The 25,812-nt window shown below is 42.3% G+C and overlaps 1 protein-coding gene across 1 annotated transcript; it reads right to left on the bottom strand.

Moving 5' to 3' along the window:
- Nucleotides 1–13,736: 13,736 nt before the first annotated feature.
- On the bottom strand, nt 13,737–16,436 carry LOC101467799 (cytochrome c oxidase subunit 5B, mitochondrial). Its single transcript, XM_004556128.5, has 4 exons — nt 16,279–16,436; nt 14,927–14,997; nt 14,269–14,368; nt 13,737–14,094 (listed from the first exon to the last, which is right to left on the bottom strand). The coding sequence occupies exons 1-4, from the start codon at nt 16,373–16,375 to the stop codon at nt 13,982–13,984; spliced, it is 381 nt and encodes a 126-aa protein (XP_004556185.2). The 5' UTR covers nt 16,376–16,436; the 3' UTR covers nt 13,737–13,981.
- Nucleotides 16,437–25,812: the final 9,376 nt, after the last annotated feature.

A 25,812-nucleotide genomic window follows, 5' to 3' on the forward strand; every position in this document is an offset into this window, starting at 1 on the left:
ATCTGGCTTGCATCAGTCACATGACTACCATTAACCAATGCTCGCCCTTGAGGGCAGAGCGCGTTCGTTACGAGCAGATTGCCTGTAGTGATGGGATTTCCGGCTCTTTTTAGAGAACCGGCTCTTTCGGCTCGACTCACTAAAAAGAGCCAGCTCTTTCAGCTCCGAACCAGCTCCTCAGGTTGTTTTAATTAATTTATTATTAACAATAATATAAAATTATACACAAAAGGAATTACTAATGTAAAAAAAAGTGGTTTTATTTATATATGTTTATATATATAAATATATGCGGTGGCCACTAGAGACAAAACACGTACAAACTCCAAAACACATTTCTAGTTTTAACTGAACTTCCAAAACAGAGCTACCTAGATCACTTAAATTACACAACTAAAAGCATGTGTGTATTGTTTGTGTATTTATACACAAGCACTCATATATATTCAAATAATTTAAAAAAAATGTTCATTTACCTGTTACTACCACACACCAAATCTGGTCGTTGGTACTTCCTGGCTTGTGTAGCCACTACACTGCGCCTAGCATCCTGGAGCACTTCTGTTGTCTTTTGTACGCGTTTTGGAGTTTTTACATGCTTTGTCTCTAGGGTACCGTAAATATACTTTTATTTATTCACTCCACATAAAATGTAATAAATAAATCATATAATACAAAAACCAACTATTTATATTTTAACTTTTAACTATTTAAATTTTCAGCTTTTTCCTTTTAAACAATTTTAAAGTGAAACAACACAAAACACTGCAAACCACAACACAATTAAATAGAAATTATAATATGAAAACAAAAAGAACATGCATATTCTGTGTCATATGGACCTGCATGAATAAACTTTCTGAATCCTTTATCATCCGCAACTGATTATAGTTGTGGATGATTACTATACCTTTCTAATGTGACGTTGTTGTCCCTGGCTCTCTTTCTCTCTCTCTCTTCCTGCCGCTCTGTTCCTGTGCTGAGAGTGTAACTACCGTCCCTTCCCCCTCCTCCCAGCGCAAAGCACAAGGCTTGCGTGCGTAGTGAAGCGGAAAAAAGTGCGATAGAGAGGGTGAGAGAAAGAAAAAGAAAAAAACCCACGGCTCGCGATAAGGAGCCGGCTCGCGTCGTTCACGTCAAAGATCGGGCTCTAAGAGCCGTTTCGTTCGCGACCGACCCATCACTAATTGCCTGCCAAAAGCTGATTTCCAAAGTTTCCGTGTGTTTTTTTTATGTGTAATATCGTTCCGTATGTTGCTAAATAGACTTTGGTGAACAGGTATTACAAAGGGGTTATATATAAAATTTAAAAAATTACCTGTTTCTGTAACTGTGTTATTGTACTTAAAATATGTTTACAGAACTATTTTTTTGCATTTGTTGCAATTTCAGCTGTCCTCGTGGCCAGATTACTCTTAAAAGAGACATTTTCAAAGTCAACAAGAATAAAGGATACATAAAAGTCAGTGCCAAAAACTGATTGCGGCTTCTACCTTGTTACAGGAATGTTGTTTGTTGCTCAAGATGACTTGGTATCATTCATGAGGGATACATTTGACATATGTTTCACATATTATAGACCAACAAGTTATTTATAGCAGTTTAAATACAAGCAGTCAGTTTTTGGCAAATACCGGAAACCACTTTTTGGCAGACAACCACTTTTTGGCACAACACCTGGAATGAGCTCGCAAAGTACATGTGCATTTTCTACAGGCTAGGTGGTGGAGGAGAAGCAGGCAAATTAATTGGAAGGTGCAGACTGAAACAAAAACAGTAAGTAGGGTGTACAGCGCACACTATAGTCTATAAAAACTAATGAACTGAAATAAATGAACGTGCTGTTTGTGCAACAGCGTGACAAACATACATGTCCTTTTATGAACTGCACAAGTAGTGGTGGTCATTAACTGCTAGCTAACTGGGTAGGGGTGTTACAAGGGGGTCTGTAGCTCTGTCCACCGTTTTAGGAAACATGTTTTGTTTTAAAGTAAGTTACAGGACTTTTCCCTTCTTTTCTGGAGGACTTTTATTTCACTAAAAACGATCTAATATGGATATCCACATAATTATGGATTATTATAATTATGATTTTCAAAAAACCCCCACTGTTTTTAAAGAAAATATATTAGGTAACAGATGATATTAGGTTTATATTTCAAATTAGATAAAATGCTGATTTTACAGCAGTAAAATTATTGTATCTCTACAGTTTAAACATTTAATAAGCACTGCATGTGCATGTGTGTGTGTTTTATGTGTATAGATTTTTAAAAATTATTACTAACAATATAAAAAATATTCCAGACATGCCTCGTAAGGAGAGGAGAAAGAAACAGCTACAAGATTCTGTCTGGGTTCATTTGGAACAAAAAAAACCCCTAGAATACGCAAGACATATCTTCAAAGACCGAAAAAGATGGGGGGGATGGCTTTACCAAACCTTATGTTCTATTATTGGGCATGTAATATTCGTATTCTCAGGTACTGGCTACAGGGGGAAGGCATGAATAATGCCCTGGCCTGGCTGAGTTTGGAGACTTCTTCTTGTGCCTCATCCTCTTTACCAGCCCTGATTTATGCCCAAAAGCAGCCTCCGAGTGCAGGTTCTTATAATAACTCTATTGTCAAAGTTACCTTGAAAATATGGTATCAATTTCGTCGTTATTTTAAGTTGACCTTTTTTTCCCTTCAGTCACCCATTTTGAAAAATCCCTCTTTTCAACCTTCATTAGTTGATGGTGCTTTTTATTTGTGGGCCTCCTTGGGTATCAGGTCTTTTTCTGATCTGTACATTCAGAATACATTTGCCTCCTTTGAACAGCTCTCATTGAAATTTGGCCTTCCAAAAAGTCACTTTTTTCGCTACTTACAAATCCGGAGTTTTGTTAAGGAGAAATCCTCTCAGTTCCCATCTAGACCTCCTTATCATGACTTTGATAACCTTCTATCGCCTCCCCCTTCATCACAGGGCCTGATCTCTTGTTTGTATGGGAGAATATGTTCCTTTGGCAACTCCTCAACCTCGGCTATTAAAATGGCATGGGAGCAGGATTTGGGGTGTGTGATTCAGGATGACTCTTGGGATAAAATTCTTTACCGGGTCCATGGCTCCTCATTATGTGCCAAACACGGGCTGATTCAATGTAAGATTTTGCACCGTGTACACTGGACTAAAGTCAGACTAGCTCAAATATACCCCAACCTTAGCCCTGATTGCGACCGTTGTCATCAAACACCTGCCTCTCTAATACATATGTTTTGGTCATGTCCATCCCTCAAACAATACTGGATTAATATTTTTCTGACTTTATCAAAGATCATCCAGCTAACCCTCCAACCTGTGCCCTTAACTGCTTTGTTTGGGGTTCTTCCTGATACAGTTGCCTTGCCGACGCTCCAAGCGGATCTGGTAGCATTTCTCACCTTATTGGCAAGACGCAGAATATGGGAAGTCCCATATTTATATGGGATATTGGAAGTCCCCTTCTCCCCCATCCTGGGAAATCTGGATCAGAGACGCTTTGCATTTTAGCAAACTCGAAAAGATTAAATTCACCCTGCGTGGGTCTATGGCCAAATTTTTTAAGACCTGGCAACCCTTTTTTGACCATGTTCAGACTTTGCGGTCTCGCAACGCTCCCAATTAGCCAGCTCAGACTTTATTATATTTTATTTTATCTTATGTTTAAGTAAGATGTTTAAGTTTAAGTATATGGACTCTATTGTGCCTGCACCTTATGATGGCATTTACTTACCTACTTTATACATATTTCTTTTCTCTTACAGAATTGACTTATCTCTACAACTAAGCTGACCACTCATTATTAGGGCTGGGTATCGTCATTGATTTCTAGAATCGATTCAATTCCGATTCACAAGGTCCCGAATCGATTCGATCCACGATTCGATTTAATTCGATTTGATTCGATTCGATTCGATTCTGGGAAATTTTGACAGTCAGAAATATTATAATTCAGATCAGTACATTTACATATTTTTGTATCTATTAAAAGGAAGCTGACACTTTCCAGACTTTATCAAAGGTGTGAGCATCACAGCAGATGCCTTTGTGTCAAAGTAGCTGAAGATAAAACACAGAAAAACATGAAGGTGATTTTCCTGTTCTGGGATTTTATAAAAATATTCTGCAGTACATCAAAAACGAAAGAAAACCATTAATCAACATATGAACATCACCTCTGAAGTTACAGCGGTTTTATTAGAGACACGGCTAAGCGTTTTGCATTTTGCTTAATTTTAAAAAGTTTAAATTTGTTCAATATTGAACGGGAGAAATTAGGTTTACTTTTCGGAAGTAAGTAAAAGGGAAAAAAAAACGTCGGCCGACAGCGCTGTAAACAACGGTAGACTTGTGTGTAACAAGCAAGCGAATAATGCAGAAAAGAGAGAGAGAGAGAGAGAGAGAGAGAGAGAGAGAGAGCTGTGCATGAAGTGTGATTTTTATCCTGAAAAGTCAGCAAAAGTCAGAGGGAATTCATGACGATGTTTATGTGAAGCGTGGTTTGGATCTTCTTTTGCTGCTGGTTCGGTCAATATTGTTTGGAGAGAGATAAAACTAACAGCCATATGATCAGCGCAAAAAGGGCGTGAACACACAGCGCGGACCCGCGGATCAGAATCAGCGAGCTGTCGGCTTTCAGCCCCGACCGTCAGCTGAGAAAAGCGACATCTAACTGATCCTGATCCGTCGGCGCTGTGTGTTTACGTCTTTGTGCAGAAGCCGTGCACCTGCTCTCATTTACTGTCTTAGCTGTTTGGTGGTTGTTGAAATTTTGTGATCTTTCACCTGAGATTCTGGCATTTCGGGCAAAATAAATTAATATTAAAAAATCGATTCAGGATTTTAATGAATCGATTTTACGTTATCCAAGCTAGAATCGATTTTAATCGATAAATCGATTATAAAAACCCACCCCTACTCATTATGTTTGTGTTTTGTTTTTGTCTTTTTGTTTTGTTTTTTCTTGGTTTGTGTGTTTTGTTTTCTCTGTGTCTGTGTGGGGGTGTGGGCTTTGAAACTCTCCACATCTCTCTTGTACACTCAGGAACTGTTATCTTGTACTCCAGGGTTTGCTACTTGTATTATTAGATTGGACCCTTTCTTTTTTCTTTTTGTACACCCACTGGTACTCCTATAATTATGAGGTGGGAGTGTATGTTTCATATTGTTTTATGTTCTTCAAAAAGAAAACGGTATATTGTTCAATTTGTCTTTTGTAAAAATGGATGCAGAAACTTTAATAAAAATATCTGGGAAAAAAAAAAAAAGAAACAGCTACAAAAGAAGCTGTGTGAGGCTGCTAAAGGCAGTGGATCCCTCACCAGATGGATTAAAAAGAGCACAGGTAAAAATAACACATGTACCAGTTGTTGTAGACGTATTCAAGGATAAAAACTATCACTTCTACCTCTTCTTAAAGTCATTAAAGAGTTCTTTTACTGATGGCATGAAGTTGGCTTTAATGTTAGTTGTAAGGTCTTGGGGTTGTTACAGCTTCACCTTGATCACAAACTACGCCACCGTCGAACTAAAACATAACATAAAATTCAATGAAATAGTAAGACGAGTGAAATAAAAACATAAAATGATCTATATAACATACAAACATACCTCGCTGGCTGACCCATGCTTTGAGGCAGAAATGAGCACTTTACAGATACTTTTAAGAAACAACTTTCTCTGAATTAAATTGACTTCTCTTGCTTCAACTTGCCATGCTCACACATCAACATGGGCGTGCATCTCCCTCAGGTGCACCAGTGGAACCAACATGCAGTACAATAGTTCCTACATGAGAATTTTCACAATAAATGACCTAATGGCATATAAAATATGCATAGTGAAAAACAAAATACATTGACTGAAAGTAAGGCAGTAAAAAAAACAATAATAACAGTTGCAGTGTTTTGGTTCTACAACATTTTCTATCATTACTTTACCATGGACTAGGTGCAAAAGTTGTTAAGTGTAGATAATTAAATAATAGATTAATGCGATATTAAATTGTGTGTTGTTCTTAGATAAACAGCAAGTGGAGGGTGATAGTTCAGATGAGGAGATGGAAGGAGGAAGCGAGGCAAAGCCTGAGTCACAGACAGAGCCTAGAGAGAATGTAGAGGAAAGGGCAAGCCAGGAGAAAGAGACTGGAGTGAGAAAGTCAGAGAGTGAGACAGAGCTCAGAGAGTAGAAGAGTGAAGCCATAGAGAGGACATTCTCAAACCTACTTGGACACACCCAACTGATCCTGCCCATGTCATAAAATTCCACATACAGTATGATGAGGCCTTTATTCAAATGTGTGACAATATTGGACCCTGCCAACCAGTACTGTCATCATATCCAAAGAATGAAGAGGGACGATCGTTTCAAAAGAAGTGGTATGAGAATAATCCATGGCTAGAGTATTCTCCAAGTGCTGATGCCATGGTTTGTTTCAGCTGCCGTCTTTTCTTAAATGATGAAAAGTACACAAGTCACAAAACCTGGAAAACGGAAGGGTTCAGTCGGTGGAGAAGGGCTTTAGAAAGGATTAAAGAGCACATACAGTGGGGCAAAAAAGTATTTAGTCAGCCACCGATTGTGCAAGTTCCTCCACCTAAAATGATGACAGAGGTCAGTAATTTGCACCAGAGGTACACTTCAACTGTGAGAGACAGAATGTGAAAGAAAAATCCATGAATCCACATGGTAGGATTTGTAAAGAATTTATTCGTAAATCATGGTGGAAAATAAGTATTTGGTCAATAACAAAAATACAACTCAATACTTTGTAACATAACCTTTGTTGGCAATAACAGAGGTCAAACGTTTACTATAGGTCTTTACCAGGTTTGCACACACAGTAGCTGGTATTTTGGCCCATTCCTCCATGCAGATCTTCTCGAGAGCAGTGATGTTTTGGGGCTGTCGCCGAGCAACACGGACTTTCAACTCCCGCCACAGATTTTCTGTGGGGTTGAGGTCTGGAGACTGGCTAGGCCACTCCAGGACTTTCAAATGCTTCTTACGGAGCCACTCCTTTGTTGCCCGGGCGGTGTGTTTTGGATCATTGTCATGTTGGAAGACCCAGCCTCGTTTCATCTTCAAAGTTCTCACTGATGGAAGGAGGTTTTGGCTCAAAATCTCACGATACATGGCCCCATTCATTCTGTCCTTAACACGGATCAGTCGTCCTGTCCCCTTGGCAGAAAAACAGCCCCATAGCATGATGTTTCCACCCCCATGCTTCACAGTAGGTATGGTGTTCTTGGGATGCAACTCAGTATTCTTCTTCCTCCAAACACGACGAGTTGAGTTTATACCAAAAAGTTCTACTTTGGTTTCATCTGACCACATGACATTCTCCCAATCCTCTGCTGTATCATCCATGTGCTCTCTGGCAAACTTCAGACGGGCCTGGACATGCACTGGCTTCAGCAGCGGAACACGTCTGGCACTGCGGGATTTGATTCCCTGCCGTTGTAGTGTGTTACTGATGGTGACCGTTGTTACTTTGGTCCCAGCTCTCTGCAGGTCATTCACCAGGTCCCCCCGTGTGGTTCTGGGATCTTTGCTCACCGTTCTCATGATCATTTTGACCCCACGGGATGAGATCTTGCGTGGAGCCCCAGATCGAGGGAGATTATCAGTGGTCTTGTATGTCTTCCATTTTCTGATGATTGCTCCCACAGTTGATTTTTTCACACCAAGCTGCTTGCCTATTGTAGATTCACTCTTCCCAGTCTGGTGCAGGTCTACAATACTTTTCCTGGTGTCCTTCGAAAGCTCTTTGGTCTTGGCCATGGCGGAGTTTGGAGTCTGACTTTTTGAGGCTGTGGACAGGTGTCTTTTATACAGATGATGAGTTCAAACAGGTGCCATTCATACAGGTAACGAGTGGGGGACAGAAAAGCTTCTTACAGAAGACGTTACAGGTCTGTGAGAGCCAGAGATTTCCCTTGTTTGAGGTGACCAAATACTTATTTTCCACCCTAATTTACAAATTAATTCTTTACAAATCCTACCATGTGGATTCATGGATTTTTTTTTCACATTCTGTCTCTCACAGTTGAAGTGTACCTCTGGTGCAAATTACTGACCTCTGTCATCATTTTAAGTGGGGGAACTTGCACAATCGGTGGCTGACTAAATAAATCGTAGTCTAAGGAGCTTGGAGAGAAAAGCGTCTGGACTTGGACGTGGAGAGCCACCTCCACAGGACAAGACTCAGCAGTCCATTACAGTAACGCGTTAACGCGTTACTGTAATCCAATTACTTTTGCAAGTAACGAGTAAAGTAAGGGATTACTATTGCAAAAACGGTAATTAGATTACTGTTACTTTCCCGTAGGAACGCTGCGTTACTGCGTTACTAAAACCGTGATTTTTTTTGCGAGAATGTCTCATGACAGTGACGTAAGCGAGTGCGACGTTCGTGACAACAGCTGTGTGCAGATCAACAGTGGATCATATATCGAGTGCCGGAGAGAGTATGAGCGTGCAGTGTTTAAAGCATGGAAGTACTGACCTTACTTTAAGTTTGATTCCATAAAAAGTGACAAAAACATTAGCGTCCGTTGTGCGTGGGAAGAAAAATTCTTTTTACAGCAAAAAAACCCCCTAAACTTCCAAGCAAGCACCGAGTACGCTACGACGTAATGGGAAATTCAGAGAAACTCGCGGATTCTTCAAATGACCGCTGCGGCACACCTACACCAGGGTAAACCTCCGCCTACCCCACTCCTGCTTTACAGGTGAAAATAGAGCAAAAGGACCGCTGAGTGTTTGACTTTATTTATTTTCTGCTGTGATTTACTTGCATCTATTTGAAAGAGTGACTGTAAACACACACACACACAAAAATGTATTTTATGTGCTGGAATGTGCAGAAAATAGGTTTAAATATTAAACAAATTTCTTCCAGTCAGGGAATGGTGCATATAATTAAATTTTTGCTTGATGCATAAAGTTAAAAGATTAAAACTAATAAAACAAGTTTTAAAAAGAGACTTTTCCATTTGATTACATTTTGTATGATGGATTATGCAGAAAAAGTAGAATTGGGCTGAAAGATCTATCACTTTATCACCTCTTCAGGTTGTAAATCGTGTTTTTAAAAAGTAACTAAGTAATTAATTACTTTACTCAGTAAAGTAACAGGATTACTTTTTTGGGAAGTAATCAGTAATTAGTTACTGATTAGTTTTTTCAAGTAACTTGACCAACACTGGAGAGTACAGATGGTTTGAAAGAGGAGTGAAAGAAGCCATCTATGTCCACTGTGAGCGACCATCTTTGAACAGAGGCGCTGGTTTACGACACCAACTGTCTGCCATCTATAATCCAGTTTTGAGATCCCTTCCCAGACCCCTTAACACCCACTCACACCCTGGGCCATCTGACCTCAGGAAATCACATGATAGGGTGGGGCCAGGTTTCACAATGAGCTCACCAGAAACCCTGGCTGACTGTGACCCACACCAGTTTTCACGCCTTGGCTCATGTGACTAGGTAGAGGATCAATCAGGGGGTCCTTTTGTCCCTCTTTGGGGGGTTACTCCCACAGGGACTCTCCACCATTTGACCCTCGAACTTAAGAAGCTTCTCGGATGAGAGGTGAAACGTCTTCAAGCAACTTAAAGAAGTCCAGACGCTTTTCTCTCCAAGCTCCTTAGATTAAAGCGCACAGTGCCTCAGAGTCTCACATGTGTGGTATGGTGAGGTAGAACTCATTAAAAAAAATCTTGGAGGCAGCCTTTGAAGTAGCTGACCAAGTGTCACAAGCTGTAAAAGACAAAGAGAGAGAAACAGAAATTTTGTCTTGTTTTATAGACATCACTCTTTACCTGGCAAGACAGGGTATGCCTTTCAGGGGAGATGATGAGACCTTGTCAAGTCAAAATCAAGGAAATTTCTCAGAGTTAGTTGAGTTGTTCAGCAAGTATGGCAGTGTAATTAAATTACACCTTAATGCCATAAAAGAGCGACAGGGAGCTGGAAAAAGACCTCTCGTTTCGCTTCTCTCTAACAGAAGTCAGAACAAAGTCAGAATCAAAGTTTTGGCCACATCAGTAAGACGTGTCATCCAAGCAGAAATGCAATAATCTGAAGATTGACAACATCTGGGGTCAAGGTTATGATGGGGCTGTCAGACACTAGGTGAGCCTGCAGAGAAGCTGCCCTCAAGACAATGAGGAAGATCCTCCGAGCTGAAATACTACAGCAAGATCCTCCAGACTCTTCAGCAGGTGATGCAATGATCCTTCTCAAAAGCATCAGTTTTGAATTCATCCTGTGTCTGGAGATCACCTGTCCCATCTTCCAAGTGACTGCTACTGCATCTGATGCATTGCAGAAGAAAGACTTTGACCTGGCTGCAGCATACAAGATTGTTGATGATGTTTTGCAGAGCCTGGAACACAGTAAAACAGAGGAAGAGTTTGAGAAAATTTATGAACAGGCTAGAGAGAAGACGGCATCAGTGGGTCTGGACACTCCATCTGAGGTCCCTGGACAAGCTCGGAGGAAGAAAGTGCCAGCAAAGTTTAAGTTTGCTGCCACAACAGCTACTGCTGATGACCATGCTTTCACAACTCCCCAAGCATACTACTGTGTTAAAGAGTTCTGTGTTTTTGTTGACACAATGACACAGGAGCTTCTGAGACATGTTAGGAGGAGGAGATAATTCCACATGGGAAATCTTGAATGCCTTGCATACCCTGACAGTCCCAGAGAACTGGAAAAAAAAACACCAGTCAGTGTGGCATCCATTCTTTCAGTGGTCAAAGAAAACAATGACATCTGATCTTCCCCAACATGACTGAGCTGCTGAAGACATATGGAACACTCCTGGTGTCCACAGCAACTGGGGAGCATTCTTTCTCAAAACTAAAACTAGTTAAAAACAAACTGCACCCTTTGCTCAGAGGAGAGGTTGTCAGACCTTCTTTCATTGGCAGTTGAGAAGGATGTTCCAGTCAACCACAGTGATGTCATTGACATTTTTTGGGACATGGCAAACAGAAAGTTACTGTTATCATTTGGGACAGGACATGAAAAGCATCTTATTTCTTCCTGCTCTTTCCAAAACATACCCTGTGTTTGTTTTTGTTTTCTGATTAATAAAATGTTTGATTTATCCTCCTGTTGGTTTATTTTCTTTACTGTTGTATTGTTAATTTTAATATTTGAAAGAAAGAAAGAAAGAAAGAAAGAAAGAAAGAAAGAAAGAAAGAAAGAAAGAAAGAAAGAAAGAAAGAAGATTTTAGGGTTCTACAATCTAATCCTTCCCATGGTAAAGTTGATGGTGTGATGTTCTGTGCTCTGTGATGTTTAGAAGGTGTTAACAGGACTCACACACTGTATGTATATATTTTTTTAAATACATGTTCATCCTACCATGACCACCCCTGTCTTTTGTACTACTAATATTCTGGTTTCAGTTTATTTCCCAGTTTTTAAAAAAAAAATCTGTTGCCTTATGGTTCCAAGCATTGTCATCAGAATCAGAATCAGAATCAGAAAGGGTTTTATTGCCAAATGTCATCAATCTTTTTACATTTTATTTTTTATCTCAAAGCACTTGTTTACTTAACTACCTATGGACCTTTTAATGTCTAGTTTCCTGTGAACTTTAAAGCTTCACCTGAAATCTGCCTGAGCTCTCAGGAGCCAACATGGAGGACGAGATCTCCTGAACTGAGCTCCTCACTGTGGAACTGCTGTATTACCAACATTTATGCCTGCTCTACCACATCAGGCATTTAATGTGTTCCTCCACATTCATCCCACAGCTCCAGGTGTTACCTGTATGCTCTTCTTGACCTCATCTCACTTGTATCATCCTCTCAGACTCGAGTCAGGAGGCTGACACACCTCTGATCCATTAATCAATTAGGAAATGAAATGAAAACTCATTGAAAAGTAAAATACCCAGAATCACTGAGCGAGGGAGCACAGCATCGAGGGCAGAGGGACACTCACAGCAGATATACGTGCACCGAAAAAGAGGACCAGGACGACAGTTGACATGAATCCAGGAAAGAAACACAGGAAGTAAAAGAAAAACTTGTCACCAAAATAAAAGGGGAAGAGCTCACACACACCAACACAGCAGCTTTGCTCTTACAGAAATGGAGATCATCGTTAACAAAGTTCTGAGTGAGCTCCTTGGGCTCTTTCAGTCCCTTTCAGCTCCTTTTCTTATTCGTGTGCAGCTCTGAGCGGAAACTAAAGGAAGCAAAGCAGGGGTCACATGATGCGTGCTTTAAAAAGCTGTGATGACAGTTTTAAGAAACTGTGTGAACCATTTCACGGCATCTATCTATGAAGCTACACTACTGTCACAGGAAGCTGCAGACAGCTGTTTCCTCCTGTGGTGGCGGGGTGACTTCACCTGTGACAAGACTCGCCAGTGACTGCGCTGACGTCTCAGACCAAACAGACCTTTCACCTCCTCGCCTCACGCCAGCAGGCTCCTTAATCCACTTCATCACTACTGTGAACTGGTCTCAGTGTCTTCATCGCATCATGTACGAAACACTTTAGATTCTATTAGCAAGAAGCGCCCCCTGCTGCCAGAGGCTCAGCAGTGACTACAGACTTTTGAGATTACATTTCAATTACATTTAATCAATCTATAAACTATATTTAATCTATAATCCATCTATAATCTGTACTTTATCCATCTACAATGCATATCACCTGTAAGAAAATGATCAGCAACACAGTAAATCAGATGATCAACACAAACTGTAAATAATCTATAATTTCAAAGTTCATCCTAAACTTCATTAATCCCACTGAGCAGTTTTGAATGATTCTGATAAAATTGTTTGTGATCTGGCTTCCATCATCTGAGGTCTCCAGTTCATGTGACATAAATAAGTCATATTACCTCTGACCTCTCTGTCAGGTTCAACAGATTGATCTGAAGGTCAGAGTGATGCTGATGCTGTTTAAAACGGTTTCTTGATGGATGCCTTGTCAACATTTAGGAAATTATATACTGGTATAAGGGGATTATGAATGTCTGATTATGGTGATGTCGTATCTGACCTCTCTTTTACATTTCACATCTGCCTCTCTGGCAAGTTGTCCCCAGCATGCACGACATCTTTCAGAAGTCTTTTTCAGAAATACACTGCAGATTGATCTAATCATCATCCATGTTGTCATTACACATCACCGTGTGATCAAACATTTCTGATTCCTACTTCACTACAAACCTTCTACACTACATTTCGATAAGATAATAATAGAGCGAGCTGAACACTGAAGGTTTATGCTCTCACTGCTTCATGTTCACTCAGTTTTTCATTTTCAAGTTAACCCTTTATTTAAAAGACTCATTTACTAATCCCAGCTGAGCTGGAATAAACTAAATTCAAATTTTGATGTAAACAGTCTGATGTATTCTAGTTTTATGTACATCATATTTAGCACCAATAACTTTCATTTTCTTCATTTCTTGATATATTCAGGAGCTGTGGTCCAAAAATAAAACGCTAACACTGTAATTAACCTGTGTGTAATATGACACATTCATTAATGTGATAACACAGAAACAACCAGAGACGTCTGTTAATATTTCAATTGTATAAATAAACTAGGAGCTGACAGTGAATACAGATACACTTCATTCTTTCATCCTCAGTTTGCTATTCTGATGCTGGGTGAGAACTTCACAGCTACACTTCCACGTTCAGATGGAACAGATGACACAGACAGCGTGTTGACAGGAAGTTAAAGTTTATTGCTGCTCCTGGGAGGTGGGAGGAGTGTAACGTGTGCAGTACAATTGTGTGTGTAAACTGACTGAATGGAAATGTCTGAAGAAACTCTTTGTTCCCCGAACGTGTTTGATCCCGAGTACATGTAACGTGTAAGCAACGACTGATGAGGTCAGCAGGTATGTCAAGTAGAAGAAGGTGGGAAGCAGACAGCGCCGCTTCCTCTGCAGGAGGAAGAGGAGGCAGGTCAGTGGGGGAGCTCATGGGGAACCAGCTTGTAGTGGGCGCCGCAGGACGGGCAGCGCTGGGCCTCACCCTCATGGAGCCAGAACCAGACCACGGCTGTGTTGTCCTCCTCACCTGCACACAGGAAACTGGGTGAGAACCCTAACCTGCAGCTCACATGCATGCTCAAGTTTCCCAGTGAAGAATAAGCCCCACCCCCTTTAAGCCCGGAGGCGAGTTTAACCCTCGTCTGAGAAAGCTGCCGCTGCTCACATACGCGCTTTCACACAGGAAACAACAACAACTCACACACGCATCCCACAATCCTCTTGTTCGTGATGGAAGGAACCAGGTGGGGGTCGGCCTTGGAGCCTGCATAGTGCTTTGGCTTCATCATGTTGAAGGGGTCCTACAGGAGGGGGAGGAGTCAGATGAGTCAGGGCGTGACAGTATTCAACATCAGTTTCACCTCAAAGTTTATCTTTCATCATCTTCATGTGCAGGAGGAGGACAGCTTAGGCTACGTTCACACTGCAGGTCTTAATGCTCAATTCTGGTTTTTTGATCAAATCCGATTTTTTGTCTGCTCGTTCACACTACAAATAAAATGTGACAGCAAACGCGCTCTAGTGTGAACCCTCAAAGCGGCCCGCATGCGCAAAAGAAGAGGCCACACACAACGCGCTCTGTATAGACCCAGACCCAACAGTACTGTTTGACTGATGGCCGTTAATATAAAGACCTGTTTCGGACTTTACGTTTCCCAAATTTTCTTTAAGTCATACAGTTGTTTTGTTATTTACATATGGCCTAATAATTATCCTTATTGCTGTTTAAGAGAGGAGCTGTACTTCAAAGGATAGCTGCAGATTTCTGTCAGAATCTGATGCCTGCAGTGTGAACGTAGCCTGAGATACCCCAGAGACCCGTCAGGTCAAACGGGGCTGAATGAACTCAACGATCTTACCTCGCCATGCTTCATGGCCTTCATGATGACTTTCTCCAGCCCTGTGGCCTGCTCTTCATCAGTGGGAATCCCTGTGAACACAAAATCAGCTTTCATCTTCACCTCATCTTCATTCATACACATAAATCAATACTTTGTTTAAAAGAAAAACAGGATTATTTTTTTTTTAAAAATGTTTACATTTACGTCGTTTCACAAGATACTGACAAAAATGAGAAAGAAAGCATCAAACGTTCCTCACAGCGTGCCAAGAAAACCATTAATGGCTGGTGGAGAAAATTCAGATTATACTTTACTTATGAGGAAAAATTCAAAGTTTAAATGTTTCTGCTTTATTTTATTTAGAAAATAATAACATACTTTATTGTTCATTTTGATCTGAGTTTACAGTAAGCTCATGCTGCTGCACACACACAGGTGGGAAAACACATGGCTGTCTGCAGACTTCATGCTCTGAAACACAATGACTTCTTTAAACATCTTGATGCATGCTCAATCATCCAGGTAAGTAAATTCCCAAAGTTTGATTCTGTTCATCTGGACGTAGCGTTTTCAGTGGGAGAAACGTTTAGTCACTCATCCAAGTGCATTTGCATAATGACCGTTTCAGTCATTATGCAAATGCACTGTTTATAAGACTGGGGAAACCTGCACTCAGCTGAGACTGAAGAAGTCACTTGGACGAGTGACGAAGCGTTTCTCCCACTGACAACGCTACGTCCAGATGAACAGAATCAAACTTTGGGGACTTCTTTAAACATTTAATTTAAGCCAGTCTGAGCTCTTCTCGTCCTGTTCATGTCTTCTTTACATTTCATATTTAGTCTTCGGTGAAAGTTTACTTTGTTTTTTGGTCATTTATTAAAATCATCACAGAGCAGATTTTTTCCGAATAAAAGATCAATCAATAATCAACCAGATTAGATAATTATAACCAGAGAAAATATTCATTACTATCCGAAAGCAGTAATGTAATCGATTAACCGAGCGTTTTGTGTAATTGAATAACTGACTAATAATTAACTGTTAAACTGAACTCTGACCTCCCGAAGCTAACAAACTGCTAACGCTGCTAAGCTATTAACAGCCAATTGTCTTATTTCCGGTGTTCCGTCCTTTAAAGTGTGCCGATCTGAACATGGGTTTATTAAAATCTACTGATTGGACCGTTTAATCGTTTTAAAATGAGCCGATCCATCATTTATATTTGTTCTGAATGAAATCTTGTCTAAGCGGCGCTGTCACCGGGACAGGAAGCGATTGGCGTTCTCAGTCTTCCCCGCGGATTAAACCCTCTCTAAGCCGCCTGTTCCCGCCGAGTTCCAGGTGTTCTGTGCCGGCTTGGAGCTCACCTCCTGCTGCCATGCTGCGGCTCAGAGCGGAGGTCCGGACGGAGCGGCAAGCCGCCGCGGCTCTGACGGCGGAGCGGAGCAGTAACCTTGCAGCCATTTCTCCTTCTTCAGCGATTACTTAGGTCGATCGGTGATGACGTCATATTTGTGGACAGGTTCTTCTTCTTCTTTGTTTATTGGCAGCTTTGAGGTGCACTAGCGCCACCTGTGGATCTCCAGATTCAGGAGGTTACAATATGTGACATCAGCATCAGTTCATAATGTGACGTGTGAATGAAAACAAACGCTGTTGTGACAGTGATGTACACAGTCTTGTTGGTATATATGTATGATTTCTATACATTTTACATCAGATGAAAACTTTAGTTGTAAGATCCAGATTATTTATTAAAAGCTAGACATTTTAAATGACAATAAGAAAGAAAAGTATTTCTTGTGCCCCCCTTTCCCTGTTAATATCCTACCTGGCCCCCCTGGGAAAACTTTGCTAGACCCGCCCCTGCACAGTTACCAGCTGTCAGCTACTTAGAAAAGGATCCTGGTGTTATTTGTTTCTCAGAAACAGTTCATAACTTCCCTTCAACTCATTCATGTCACCTCAAAGGTAAACCTGTTTGTCCATCACCTGTTCAGCGCTGATGATCCAGTAAGGACATCTCCGGGTTTCATCTTCATGTTTCCCTCTCACCACATATCCAAACCGATATCATGACCAGCAGTTTTACAGCTGTGGCTCCAGCAAACATCAGTTGATACTAGAAATTAATATTAAATAACTTCTAACAACAGCTGATCAAGCTTAAACGTATCGGATTGCAATACCCTACAATGGATAGTAAGAACTGCTGAGAAGATGAACGGAACCACTGTTCCCTCCATCACAGACACTTATTGCACCCGCTGCATCCGCAAACGGTTGATCTGATATCCTCGTGTTGGTGTTGTTCCCAGATCATCATACTAAATGTTGTTCCAGGATCAACATTGCAAGTGACCAATCAGATGTTGTGACGTCATACTTTTGCGACTTCGGGAAAAACCGGCGTAAAACAAAAAACTGTACTTAAGCTGCGTGAAACCGCCTCTGTCCGCCGATCAACGGACCCTGACCCTAACCCTAACCGTAACCCTTTAATAAACAGTAAGCAGAATTGATATTGTCCTTGCAACATTGGAATTTCATAAATGCACGAATGGCTTGGCGCGCAAAAGAATAACGTCACAACAATGTGATTGGTCACTTGCAATGTTGAACCTGGAACAACATTTTCATGATGGTCTGGGAACAACACCAACACGAGGATATCAGATCATCCATCCGCAAACCCACCAGCATTGTGGAGGACCCCACGCACTCCTCACACACACTCTTCAGGCAGCAGGGCAGTCGGGCCCTCACTGCCAGACTGCAAAACAGTGTCTTCTACCAAGCCGCCAGACTTGGTAGACAGAGGCAGAGCCAGACATTTGAAACACCCGGGGCTTAGCCCTAAAGGGTAGTATGCATGTGGGATTTTTTTTTTTTTGGGCGGGGGGGGGGGTTAGAAATGACTGAGATCAATAGGCTCTGTTTTGAGTTTTGTTCAAAGAAGAATGACTTCATATAGGAAAGAAATATATCACATATGCAGGACACCTTAAACTAGGTTTTTAATTAAGCAGCAAGGCAGAACAAAGTTGGGCTGTATCAAGACACGAGGACTAAACCCCAATTCAACCAGACCCAGAACTGATCCGGAATTAAAACAGGACTACAACAGTTCAAATTCAGGACTACTTAGGACTTAACCAAGACAGAACCAGAATCAGAACTAGATGATAGTAGCACTAAAAATCATCATAGACCTGCACTACACTTATTGTTTAATTCTACCAAAGTCCACTATTTAGATTCAGAAAAGTTTATATAATTATTTAGCCTTGTTGTGCAAACAAGCCTGCATAACTTAATAAATATAGAATTTGAAAAATAACAAACCTAAAAAGAAACACTAGGTACGAGATACATGAGTACCTATGATACGGTGATACTTTTGGTAAACAACCATTTGACTAACATGTGTGTCTCACCTGCTCTTGTTCCATCTCTACTAACCTATCAGAAGCTTCTTCAGCTCAGAATGGAATCATCCGGAGTTTTCTTATTAATTAACAATAAACTTAGTGTATATGTGCTCCTAAATTTGATGAAAGTGATAATAAATAGACAGCTCTCTCTTTATTCTGACATTTAACTAATTCAAAAGATATTTCAATATTTATTTAACCAAAACAAAACAAGTTTACTCTAAATTGATGTTGTACAGTAAAAAAATGTTCTTGTGTTTTCCATAAAGTGTGTGTAAATATCTGGTTTAAACTGTGAATATACTGCTGTGTAAATGCTGTTAAAATGTTCTGTGTAGATTTCATGATGTAGATGACTGATTTATAATAAGTTAGTTACATAATTTCATGAATATATATAGTTTGTGTTGAAATGTCTTTATTTGAAATGTACATGTGTAAAGTGTAAGAGCTAGTGTCTCGTGAGAATACCCTTAACGAGAGTACACGAGACTCTTCATGGACTGCGAGGGAGCAGATGTCTCTCACGAAGCGATTTTAAGCTAAAAGTTTGCTAAAAGAAAAGGCAATACAAGGACTTAAGGACATCTTTTCAGGACAAGCAGCCAACGAGGTATTTGTCATTTGAGAAATGTTTTTTATTTGTGTTTGGACTTAATATGTGTACTGTAAAGTTGCTAATTGGTTTGTACTGTTCGCTTGCGACCAGTTCTCACGGCGTATCGGCGTACTGGTGATGGTGAAGCTGAGGAGAGAAGGTCCAAGTAATAAACGCCCATTTCAAAGAACCGACCTGTGTCTGTGTTGTCATGAAGAGAGCTACATGCTGTGTATTGAACTTCCTCTTGTTTTGCATAGAAATGTACTGAACAACATACAAAGCACAATATATAAAATACTACCAGAGTTTTTTCTTTGAAAGAAGCTCCTTATGTCCATTCTTGTATATCAGTGCATTACTGAAACCGATTTATTTAGCCGTGGAGGGAAACAACTGAAAATATGAAATAAACACACATGTAAGCTAAGACTCTCTAAAGAAACAGCATTGTTGTTGTTTGGCTTTTCATTTCGCCATTTGTTGATTCACTCGAAGAGCAAGTAACGTAATATGGGTCAAGTGATCAGTTTGACATCAATCTTTCGTGATACACCGTCATATTTACATTATTTCTACAGTACGAATGACTTGCTTTGGTAACTGGTCGAACTTCAGTTCTCCTCTGTCTGCCTGGCTGCGCTTCTCCAACAGCGCACTCGCAGGCAGCAGCTGCCCCGCCCCGTCTGAGCTCAGATCATACCAATATTAGGGGGGATTTACGCACAGTTGTAAATTCCCACAGTGTGCTCTATGTGCTTTTTTCAGGTCGGGTTGTTGAACTGCATAAGCAGGGTCTCTCGCAGCACGCCATCGCTGCTGAGGTGATACACAGTAAGACAGTCATTTGGAATTTCTTAAATGATCCTGAGTGTTACTGAACAAAAAAGTCAAGTGGAAGACCAAAATAATTTCACCAGCACTGAGCTCCAGTTGGCTGTCAGTCAAGAAACTGGGTGATCCTCGACTCAAATTAAGGCCGTTACTGGTGCCAACTGCAGCCCCATAACCACCAGACAGCAAGCTAAGACCGAAGAGCTTGAAAAACAAAAATCGTCTTCAAGACCTCTTCTCCAAGAGAGGACCAAACATTGGACAATATAAGTGTGGAAGAAAGTTTTATTCTTTGATGAAAAATATTTAACAAGTAGATCCCACCTGAGACGTTTTCTATGTGCCACAGAGGAAGGGGAGCCATGATGATCTGGGGTGCTTTTACCTTCAGTGGAACAATGGAGCAGGGAGGTGCAGGGCCGTCAAATGGCCGCTGGCTATGTCCAAGTGTTGCAGAGAGCATCCCTCATGACTGAGGGTCTGAGGGATCCAGTCGTCATCTGTGTGGTGACGACTGGATTTTTCAACAGGACAACACTACAGTCTACAATGCCTGCAGGACAAGGGACTTCTGCCAGGTGAATAATATCACTCTTTTGGACCATCCTGCATGTTCTAAATCCAATTGAGAACTTTTGTGGATGGATAGCAAGGGAAGTTTACAAAAATGGACAACAGTTCCAGATAGTAGGTACCCCTCGTGCGACCGTCTTCACCACCTCATAAAAACTTTTGTATCAAGCATGCCGCAACAAATTTTTGAAGTGATCAACAATAATGGTGGAGCTACTCATTACTGAGTTGATGTTTGGAACGTTGAATTGTATTTTGGGGGGTTTACAGGTTTCTTTGGAGGTGTGGTCTTAAAAATTTGATCAGCTGTAAAACAGCCTGTTTCAATTTATTTCAATAAACTGTATGCTGAAAAAAATGTTTTGTCTCACTCCCATTTCTTCTTGTTGCATGTTGAAGTTCTACTTGAAACCTTGTTAAGATCCAACAGGTGTCCCTGCAGGTTTTAGATCTCACCCTGGGTCAACGCACCTGAATCACATGATTAGTTCTTTACCAGGTCTCTGGAGAACTTCAAGACATGTTAGCTGTGTCCCAATTCAGGGTCTGCACGCTTGAAGTACTGATTTCAAGTGCGGTTACGTCACCGCCACGCGACGACGGCTGTCCCAATTCGAAGTGTACTTCAAATGCATACTCCAAATGCGCCGTCGATTTCCCTCAAATTGAGTTTTGAAATTTACATTTATGTATGTGGAATTTCCCTAATAAGATGGTGCGGCCGAAGAGTGAACTGTGAAACGTACTGAATATGACGTCACTTATTTATGTGCGAAGGTTTAATAATTAAAGTCAGTCATATATCCACAAACACAACAAGCTGAAAGTCAGTGATATATGTATATGTGTGTGTATATATGGTTGATCTGATATCCTTGTGTTGGTGTTGTTCCCAGATCATCACACTAAATGTTGTTCCAGGATCAACATTGCAAGTGACCAATCAGAATGTTGTGACGTCATACTTTTGCAACTTTGGGAAAAACCGGCATAAACTGTTCTAAAGCTGCGTGAAACCGCCTCTGTCCACCGATCAACGGACCCTGACCCTAACCCAAACCGTAACCCTTTAATAAACAGTAAGCAGAATTGATATTGTCCTTGCAACATTGGAATTTCATAAATGCACGAATGGCTTGGCGCGCAAAAGAATAACGTCACAACAATGTGATTGGTCACTTGCAATGTTGATCCTGGAACAACATTTTCATGATGGTCTGGGAACAACACCAACACGAGGATATCAGATCATCCGTGTGTATATATATATATATATATATATATATATAAAACACCCAGCACGCCCCTGCGGGCGGTTTATCCTTCAAGCTCGGGTCCTCTACCAGAGGCCTGGGAGCTTGAGGGTCCTGCGCAGTATCTTAGCTGTTCCCAGGACTGCGCTCTTCTGGACAGAGATCTCCGATGTTGTTCCCGGGATCTGCTGGAGCCACTCGCCTAGCTTGGGAGTCACCGCACCTAGTGCTCCGATTACCACGGGGACCACCGTTACCTTCACCCTCCACATCCTCTCGAGCTCTTCTCTGAGCCCTTGGTATTTCTCCAGCTTCTCGTGTTCCTTCTTCCTGATATTGCTGTCATTCGGAACCGCTACATCGATCACTACGGCCGTCTTCTTCTGTTTGTCTACCACCACTATGTCCGGTTGGTTAGCCACCACCATTTTGTCCGTCTGTATCTGGAAGTCCCACAGGATCTTAGCTCGGTCATTCTCCACCACCCTTGGGGGCATCTCCCATTTTGACCTCGGGACTTCCAGGTTATACTCGGCACAGATGTTCCTGTACACTATGCCGGCCACTTGGTTATGGCGTTCCATGTATGCCTTGCCTGCTAGCATCTTGCACCCTGCTGTTATGTGGTGGATAGTCTCTGGGGCATCTTTACACAGCCTGCACCTGGGGTCTTGCCTGGTGTGATAGACCCCAGCCTCTATGGATCTTGTACTCAGAGCTTGTTCTTGTGCTGCCATGATTAGTGCCTCTGTGCTGTCTTTCAGTCCAGCTTTGTCCAGCCACTGGTAGGATTTCTGGATATCAGCCACCTCCTCTATCTGCCGGTGGTACATACCGTGCAGGGGCCTGTCCTTCCATGATGGTTCCTCGTCTCCCTCCTCTTTCTTGGGTTTCTGCTGCCTGAGGTATTCACTGAGCACTCGGTCAGTTGGGGCCATCTTCCCAATGTATTCTTGGATGTTCCTTGTCTCATCCTGGACTGTGGTGCTGACACTCACCAGTCCCCGGCCCCCTTCCTTCCGCTTAGCGTACAGCCTCAGGGTGCTGGACTTGGGGTGAAACCCTCCATGCATGGTCAGGAGCTTTCTTGTCTTTATGTCAGTGGCTTCTATCTCCTCCTTTGGCCAGCCTATTACCCCAGCAGGGTACCTGATCACGGGCAGGGCGTATGTGTTGATGGCCCGGATCTTGTTCTTACCATTCAGCTGACTCCTCAGGACTTGCCTGACCCTCTGCAGGTACTTGGTGGTTGCAGCCTTTCTAGCGGCCTCTTCATGGTTCCCATTTGCCTGCGGGATCCCCAGGTACTTGTAACTGTCCTCTATGTCTGCAATGTTGCCTTCTGGTAGTTCAATCCCCTCAGTTCTGACTACCTTCCCTCTCTTTGTTACCATCCGACTACACTTCTCCAGTCCGAACGACATTCCAATGTCATTGCTGTATAGCCTGGTAGTGTGGATCAGTGAATCGATGTCTCGTTCACTCTTGGCATACAGCTTGATGTCATCCATGTACAGGAGGTGGCTGACAACTGCTCCGTTCCGTAGTCGGTATCCGTAGCCAGTCTTGTTAATGATCTCACTGAGGGGGTTCAGGCCTATGCAGAACAGCAGTGGGGACAGAGCATCTCCTTGGTAGATCCCGCACTTGATGGTAACTTGTGCTATGGGCTTGGAGTTGGCCTCTAGTGTTGTACGGCACATCCCCATTGAGTTCCTGATGAAGGCTCTTAGGGTCCCATTGATCTTGTACAATTCTAGGCATTCCAGTATCCAGCTGTGGGGCATTGAGTCATAGGCCTTCTTGTAATCAATCCAGGCAGTGCACAGGTTGGTCAGTCTGGTCTTGCAGTCTCGGCTGATTGTTCTGTCTACCAGTAGCTGGTGTTTTGCACCTCTGGTATTCTTGCCAATTCCTTTCTGTGTCCCGCTCATGTATTGACCCATGTGCCTGTTCATCTTAGCCGATATGATGCCTGACAGGAGCTTCCATGTAGTACTGAGGCAGGTTATTGGTCGGTAGTTGGAGGGGACCGGTCCCTTCTTGGGGTCCTTGGGGATCAGGACCGTCCGGCCTTCAGTTAGCCATTCCGGGTGTCTTTCGTTAACTAGCAGCTGGTTCATTTGTGCTGCTAGACGCTCGTGGAGTGCAGTCAGCTTCTTCAGCCAGTAGGCGTGAACCATGTCGGGCCCTGGTGCTGTCCAACTCTTCATACTGGAGACCCTTTCTTGGATATCTGCCACTGTGATGGTTACTGGACCCTGTTCAGGGAGGTCGCTGTGGTCTGCCCTCAGATCCTCTAGCCACTGAGCATTGCCGTTATGGGTTGCATCCTTCTCCCATATGCTCTTCCAGTATTGCTCCGTCTCCAGCCTTGGTGGTGCTGTTCTCTTATTGTTCCCTTGCCACTGAGAGTACACCTTTGCTGGTTCTGTGGAGAACAGCTGGTTTATTCTCCTGCCTTCTATCTCTCTGGTGTACCTCCTCAAGCGGCTGGCCAAGGCTGTGAGTCTTTGCTTGGCAGTTTCCAAGGCCTCAGGTATGGACAACTTGCTGTATTTCTTAGGCACCTTATTTGTCGCACCTTTCTGCAACTCCGTTAGTTGGCTAACCTCCCTCCGTGCTACTTTGATCTTGCCCTCTAGCTTCCTTCTCCATGGAGGGTACTGCCCCTTGTGGCTGTTCAACTTGTAGCCAAGCATCTCACTGATCACTGCTGCCGTATTGTAGATCAGCTTGTTAGTGTCGGTAATCGTGGTTGTAGGTATTGCCCGTAGTGCTGCATTAACATCATCTAGCAGACCTTCTGAGGGTACTTCACGTAATCTTGGTAACCGGCTACGGAGGATCCAGGTTTCAAGCTTGGCCATGATCCTATTTTTCAGGTCAGTTCCTCTCGCACTCAACGATCCTTCTCCTATCGCACTTGGGGCTATGTACCCAATCTCGGGTGATGATATCTCCCCCCTGACCTGGCGTCCTGACTCCTCCTTGCCGTAGCATTTGTGTTGTACCTCGTCAATCTCTAGCTGTGAGAGCAGTCCCTTCTTTCGAATGTTGGAACACTGAGCTACTAGTTGTTTCGCCGTCATTGTATCGAAGAATACCCAACATCCTATTCATGTAGCCCCTTCCGCCGGGGTTACTTGCGTAGTAGCATTCCAACAACGCCCTGTTTTCGTCCCTTGCCCACCGATGCCTTCTTGTTCCAGTAGCCCACTTTTCGTCAGGGTGCCCTGGTTCCTCAACACCTGACGCGGACCTTGTTGATCCGGGCGACGTCCGAGCCGGCATGCCTTCATATTTATCTGTCTCGCTCATGTCTGCGGTAGGCTTGCTTAGCATAGGGGGTCTAGCCTTAGGACCCTTACTGGATACAGACGCCCCAGGCAGGAATCGAACTTGCGATCCTCTGTTCCAAAGGCGTGTAGTTTAACCACTACGCTATCCAGCTGCTCTATATATATATATATATATATATATATATATACACTCTAAACCAAGGCACAATGTACATTTCAATTCCTTTAATTTTAAATATGTTTAAATTGTCTATCCTGTAAAATAGTCAGATGTCTATTCATATTAATGTACAGAATTCACCTGTACAGAATTCAGGTGTCTAAACAACAGTGAGTGAAGAACAAACACTCCCAGTGCATTATGGGAATCACCCAGCAGCCTACACCTATTGCAGCATAACTAAGGGAGGATTCAGGGTCACCTGGTCCAGCCCTAACTATATGCTTTATGAAAAAGTAAAGTTTGAAGTCTAATCTTAAAAGTAGAGATAGTGTCTGTCTCCTGAATCCAAACTGGAAGCTGGTTCCACAGAAGAGGGGCCTGAAAACTGAAGGCTCTGCCTCCCATTCTACTTTTAAATACTCTAGGAACAACAAGTAAGGCTGCAGTCTGAGAGTGAAGTGCTCTAATGGGGCAATGTGGTACTATAAGGTCTGTGTTTAAACGTTAAACCCCTCACACTAAAAGGTCAAAGGTCATCAGTGTGTTCAGGCAGGCCTGATGAAGAGCTCATGAACATCACTGATCAGTTTTCTGACCTGTCAGTCAGCTGCATTTTAGAGAACCAGTGTGAACCTCAGTCACCACTCGCAACAAGTGTGCTTGTTAACCGCTTTAACTGTTGATCAGTACAGCTTTCCAACTGTCTCCATATCACACAGCACAGGAAAGGCGTGAAGAAGCTGC

Source organism: Maylandia zebra, linkage group LG7 (assembly GCF_041146795.1).
Source record: "Maylandia zebra isolate NMK-2024a linkage group LG7, Mzebra_GT3a, whole genome shotgun sequence".
Taxonomy (NCBI): Eukaryota; Metazoa; Chordata; class Actinopteri; order Cichliformes; family Cichlidae; genus Maylandia; species Maylandia zebra.

Bases quoted from the DNA above. Each gene is read 5' to 3' on its own strand.
- LOC101467799 (XM_004556128.5), bottom strand. From the start codon at position 16,375: ATGGCTGCAAGGTTACTGCTCCGCTCCGCCGTCAGAGCCGCGGCGGCT. The intron at 14,998-16,278 runs GTGAGCTCCAAG...TTGTGTTCACAG, and splicing joins CCGCAGCATGGCAGCAGGAG to GGATTCCCACTGATGAAGAG. The intron at 14,369-14,926 runs GTAAGATCGTTG...CCCCTCCTGTAG, and splicing joins AGGCCATGAAGCATGGCGAG to GACCCCTTCAACATGATGAA.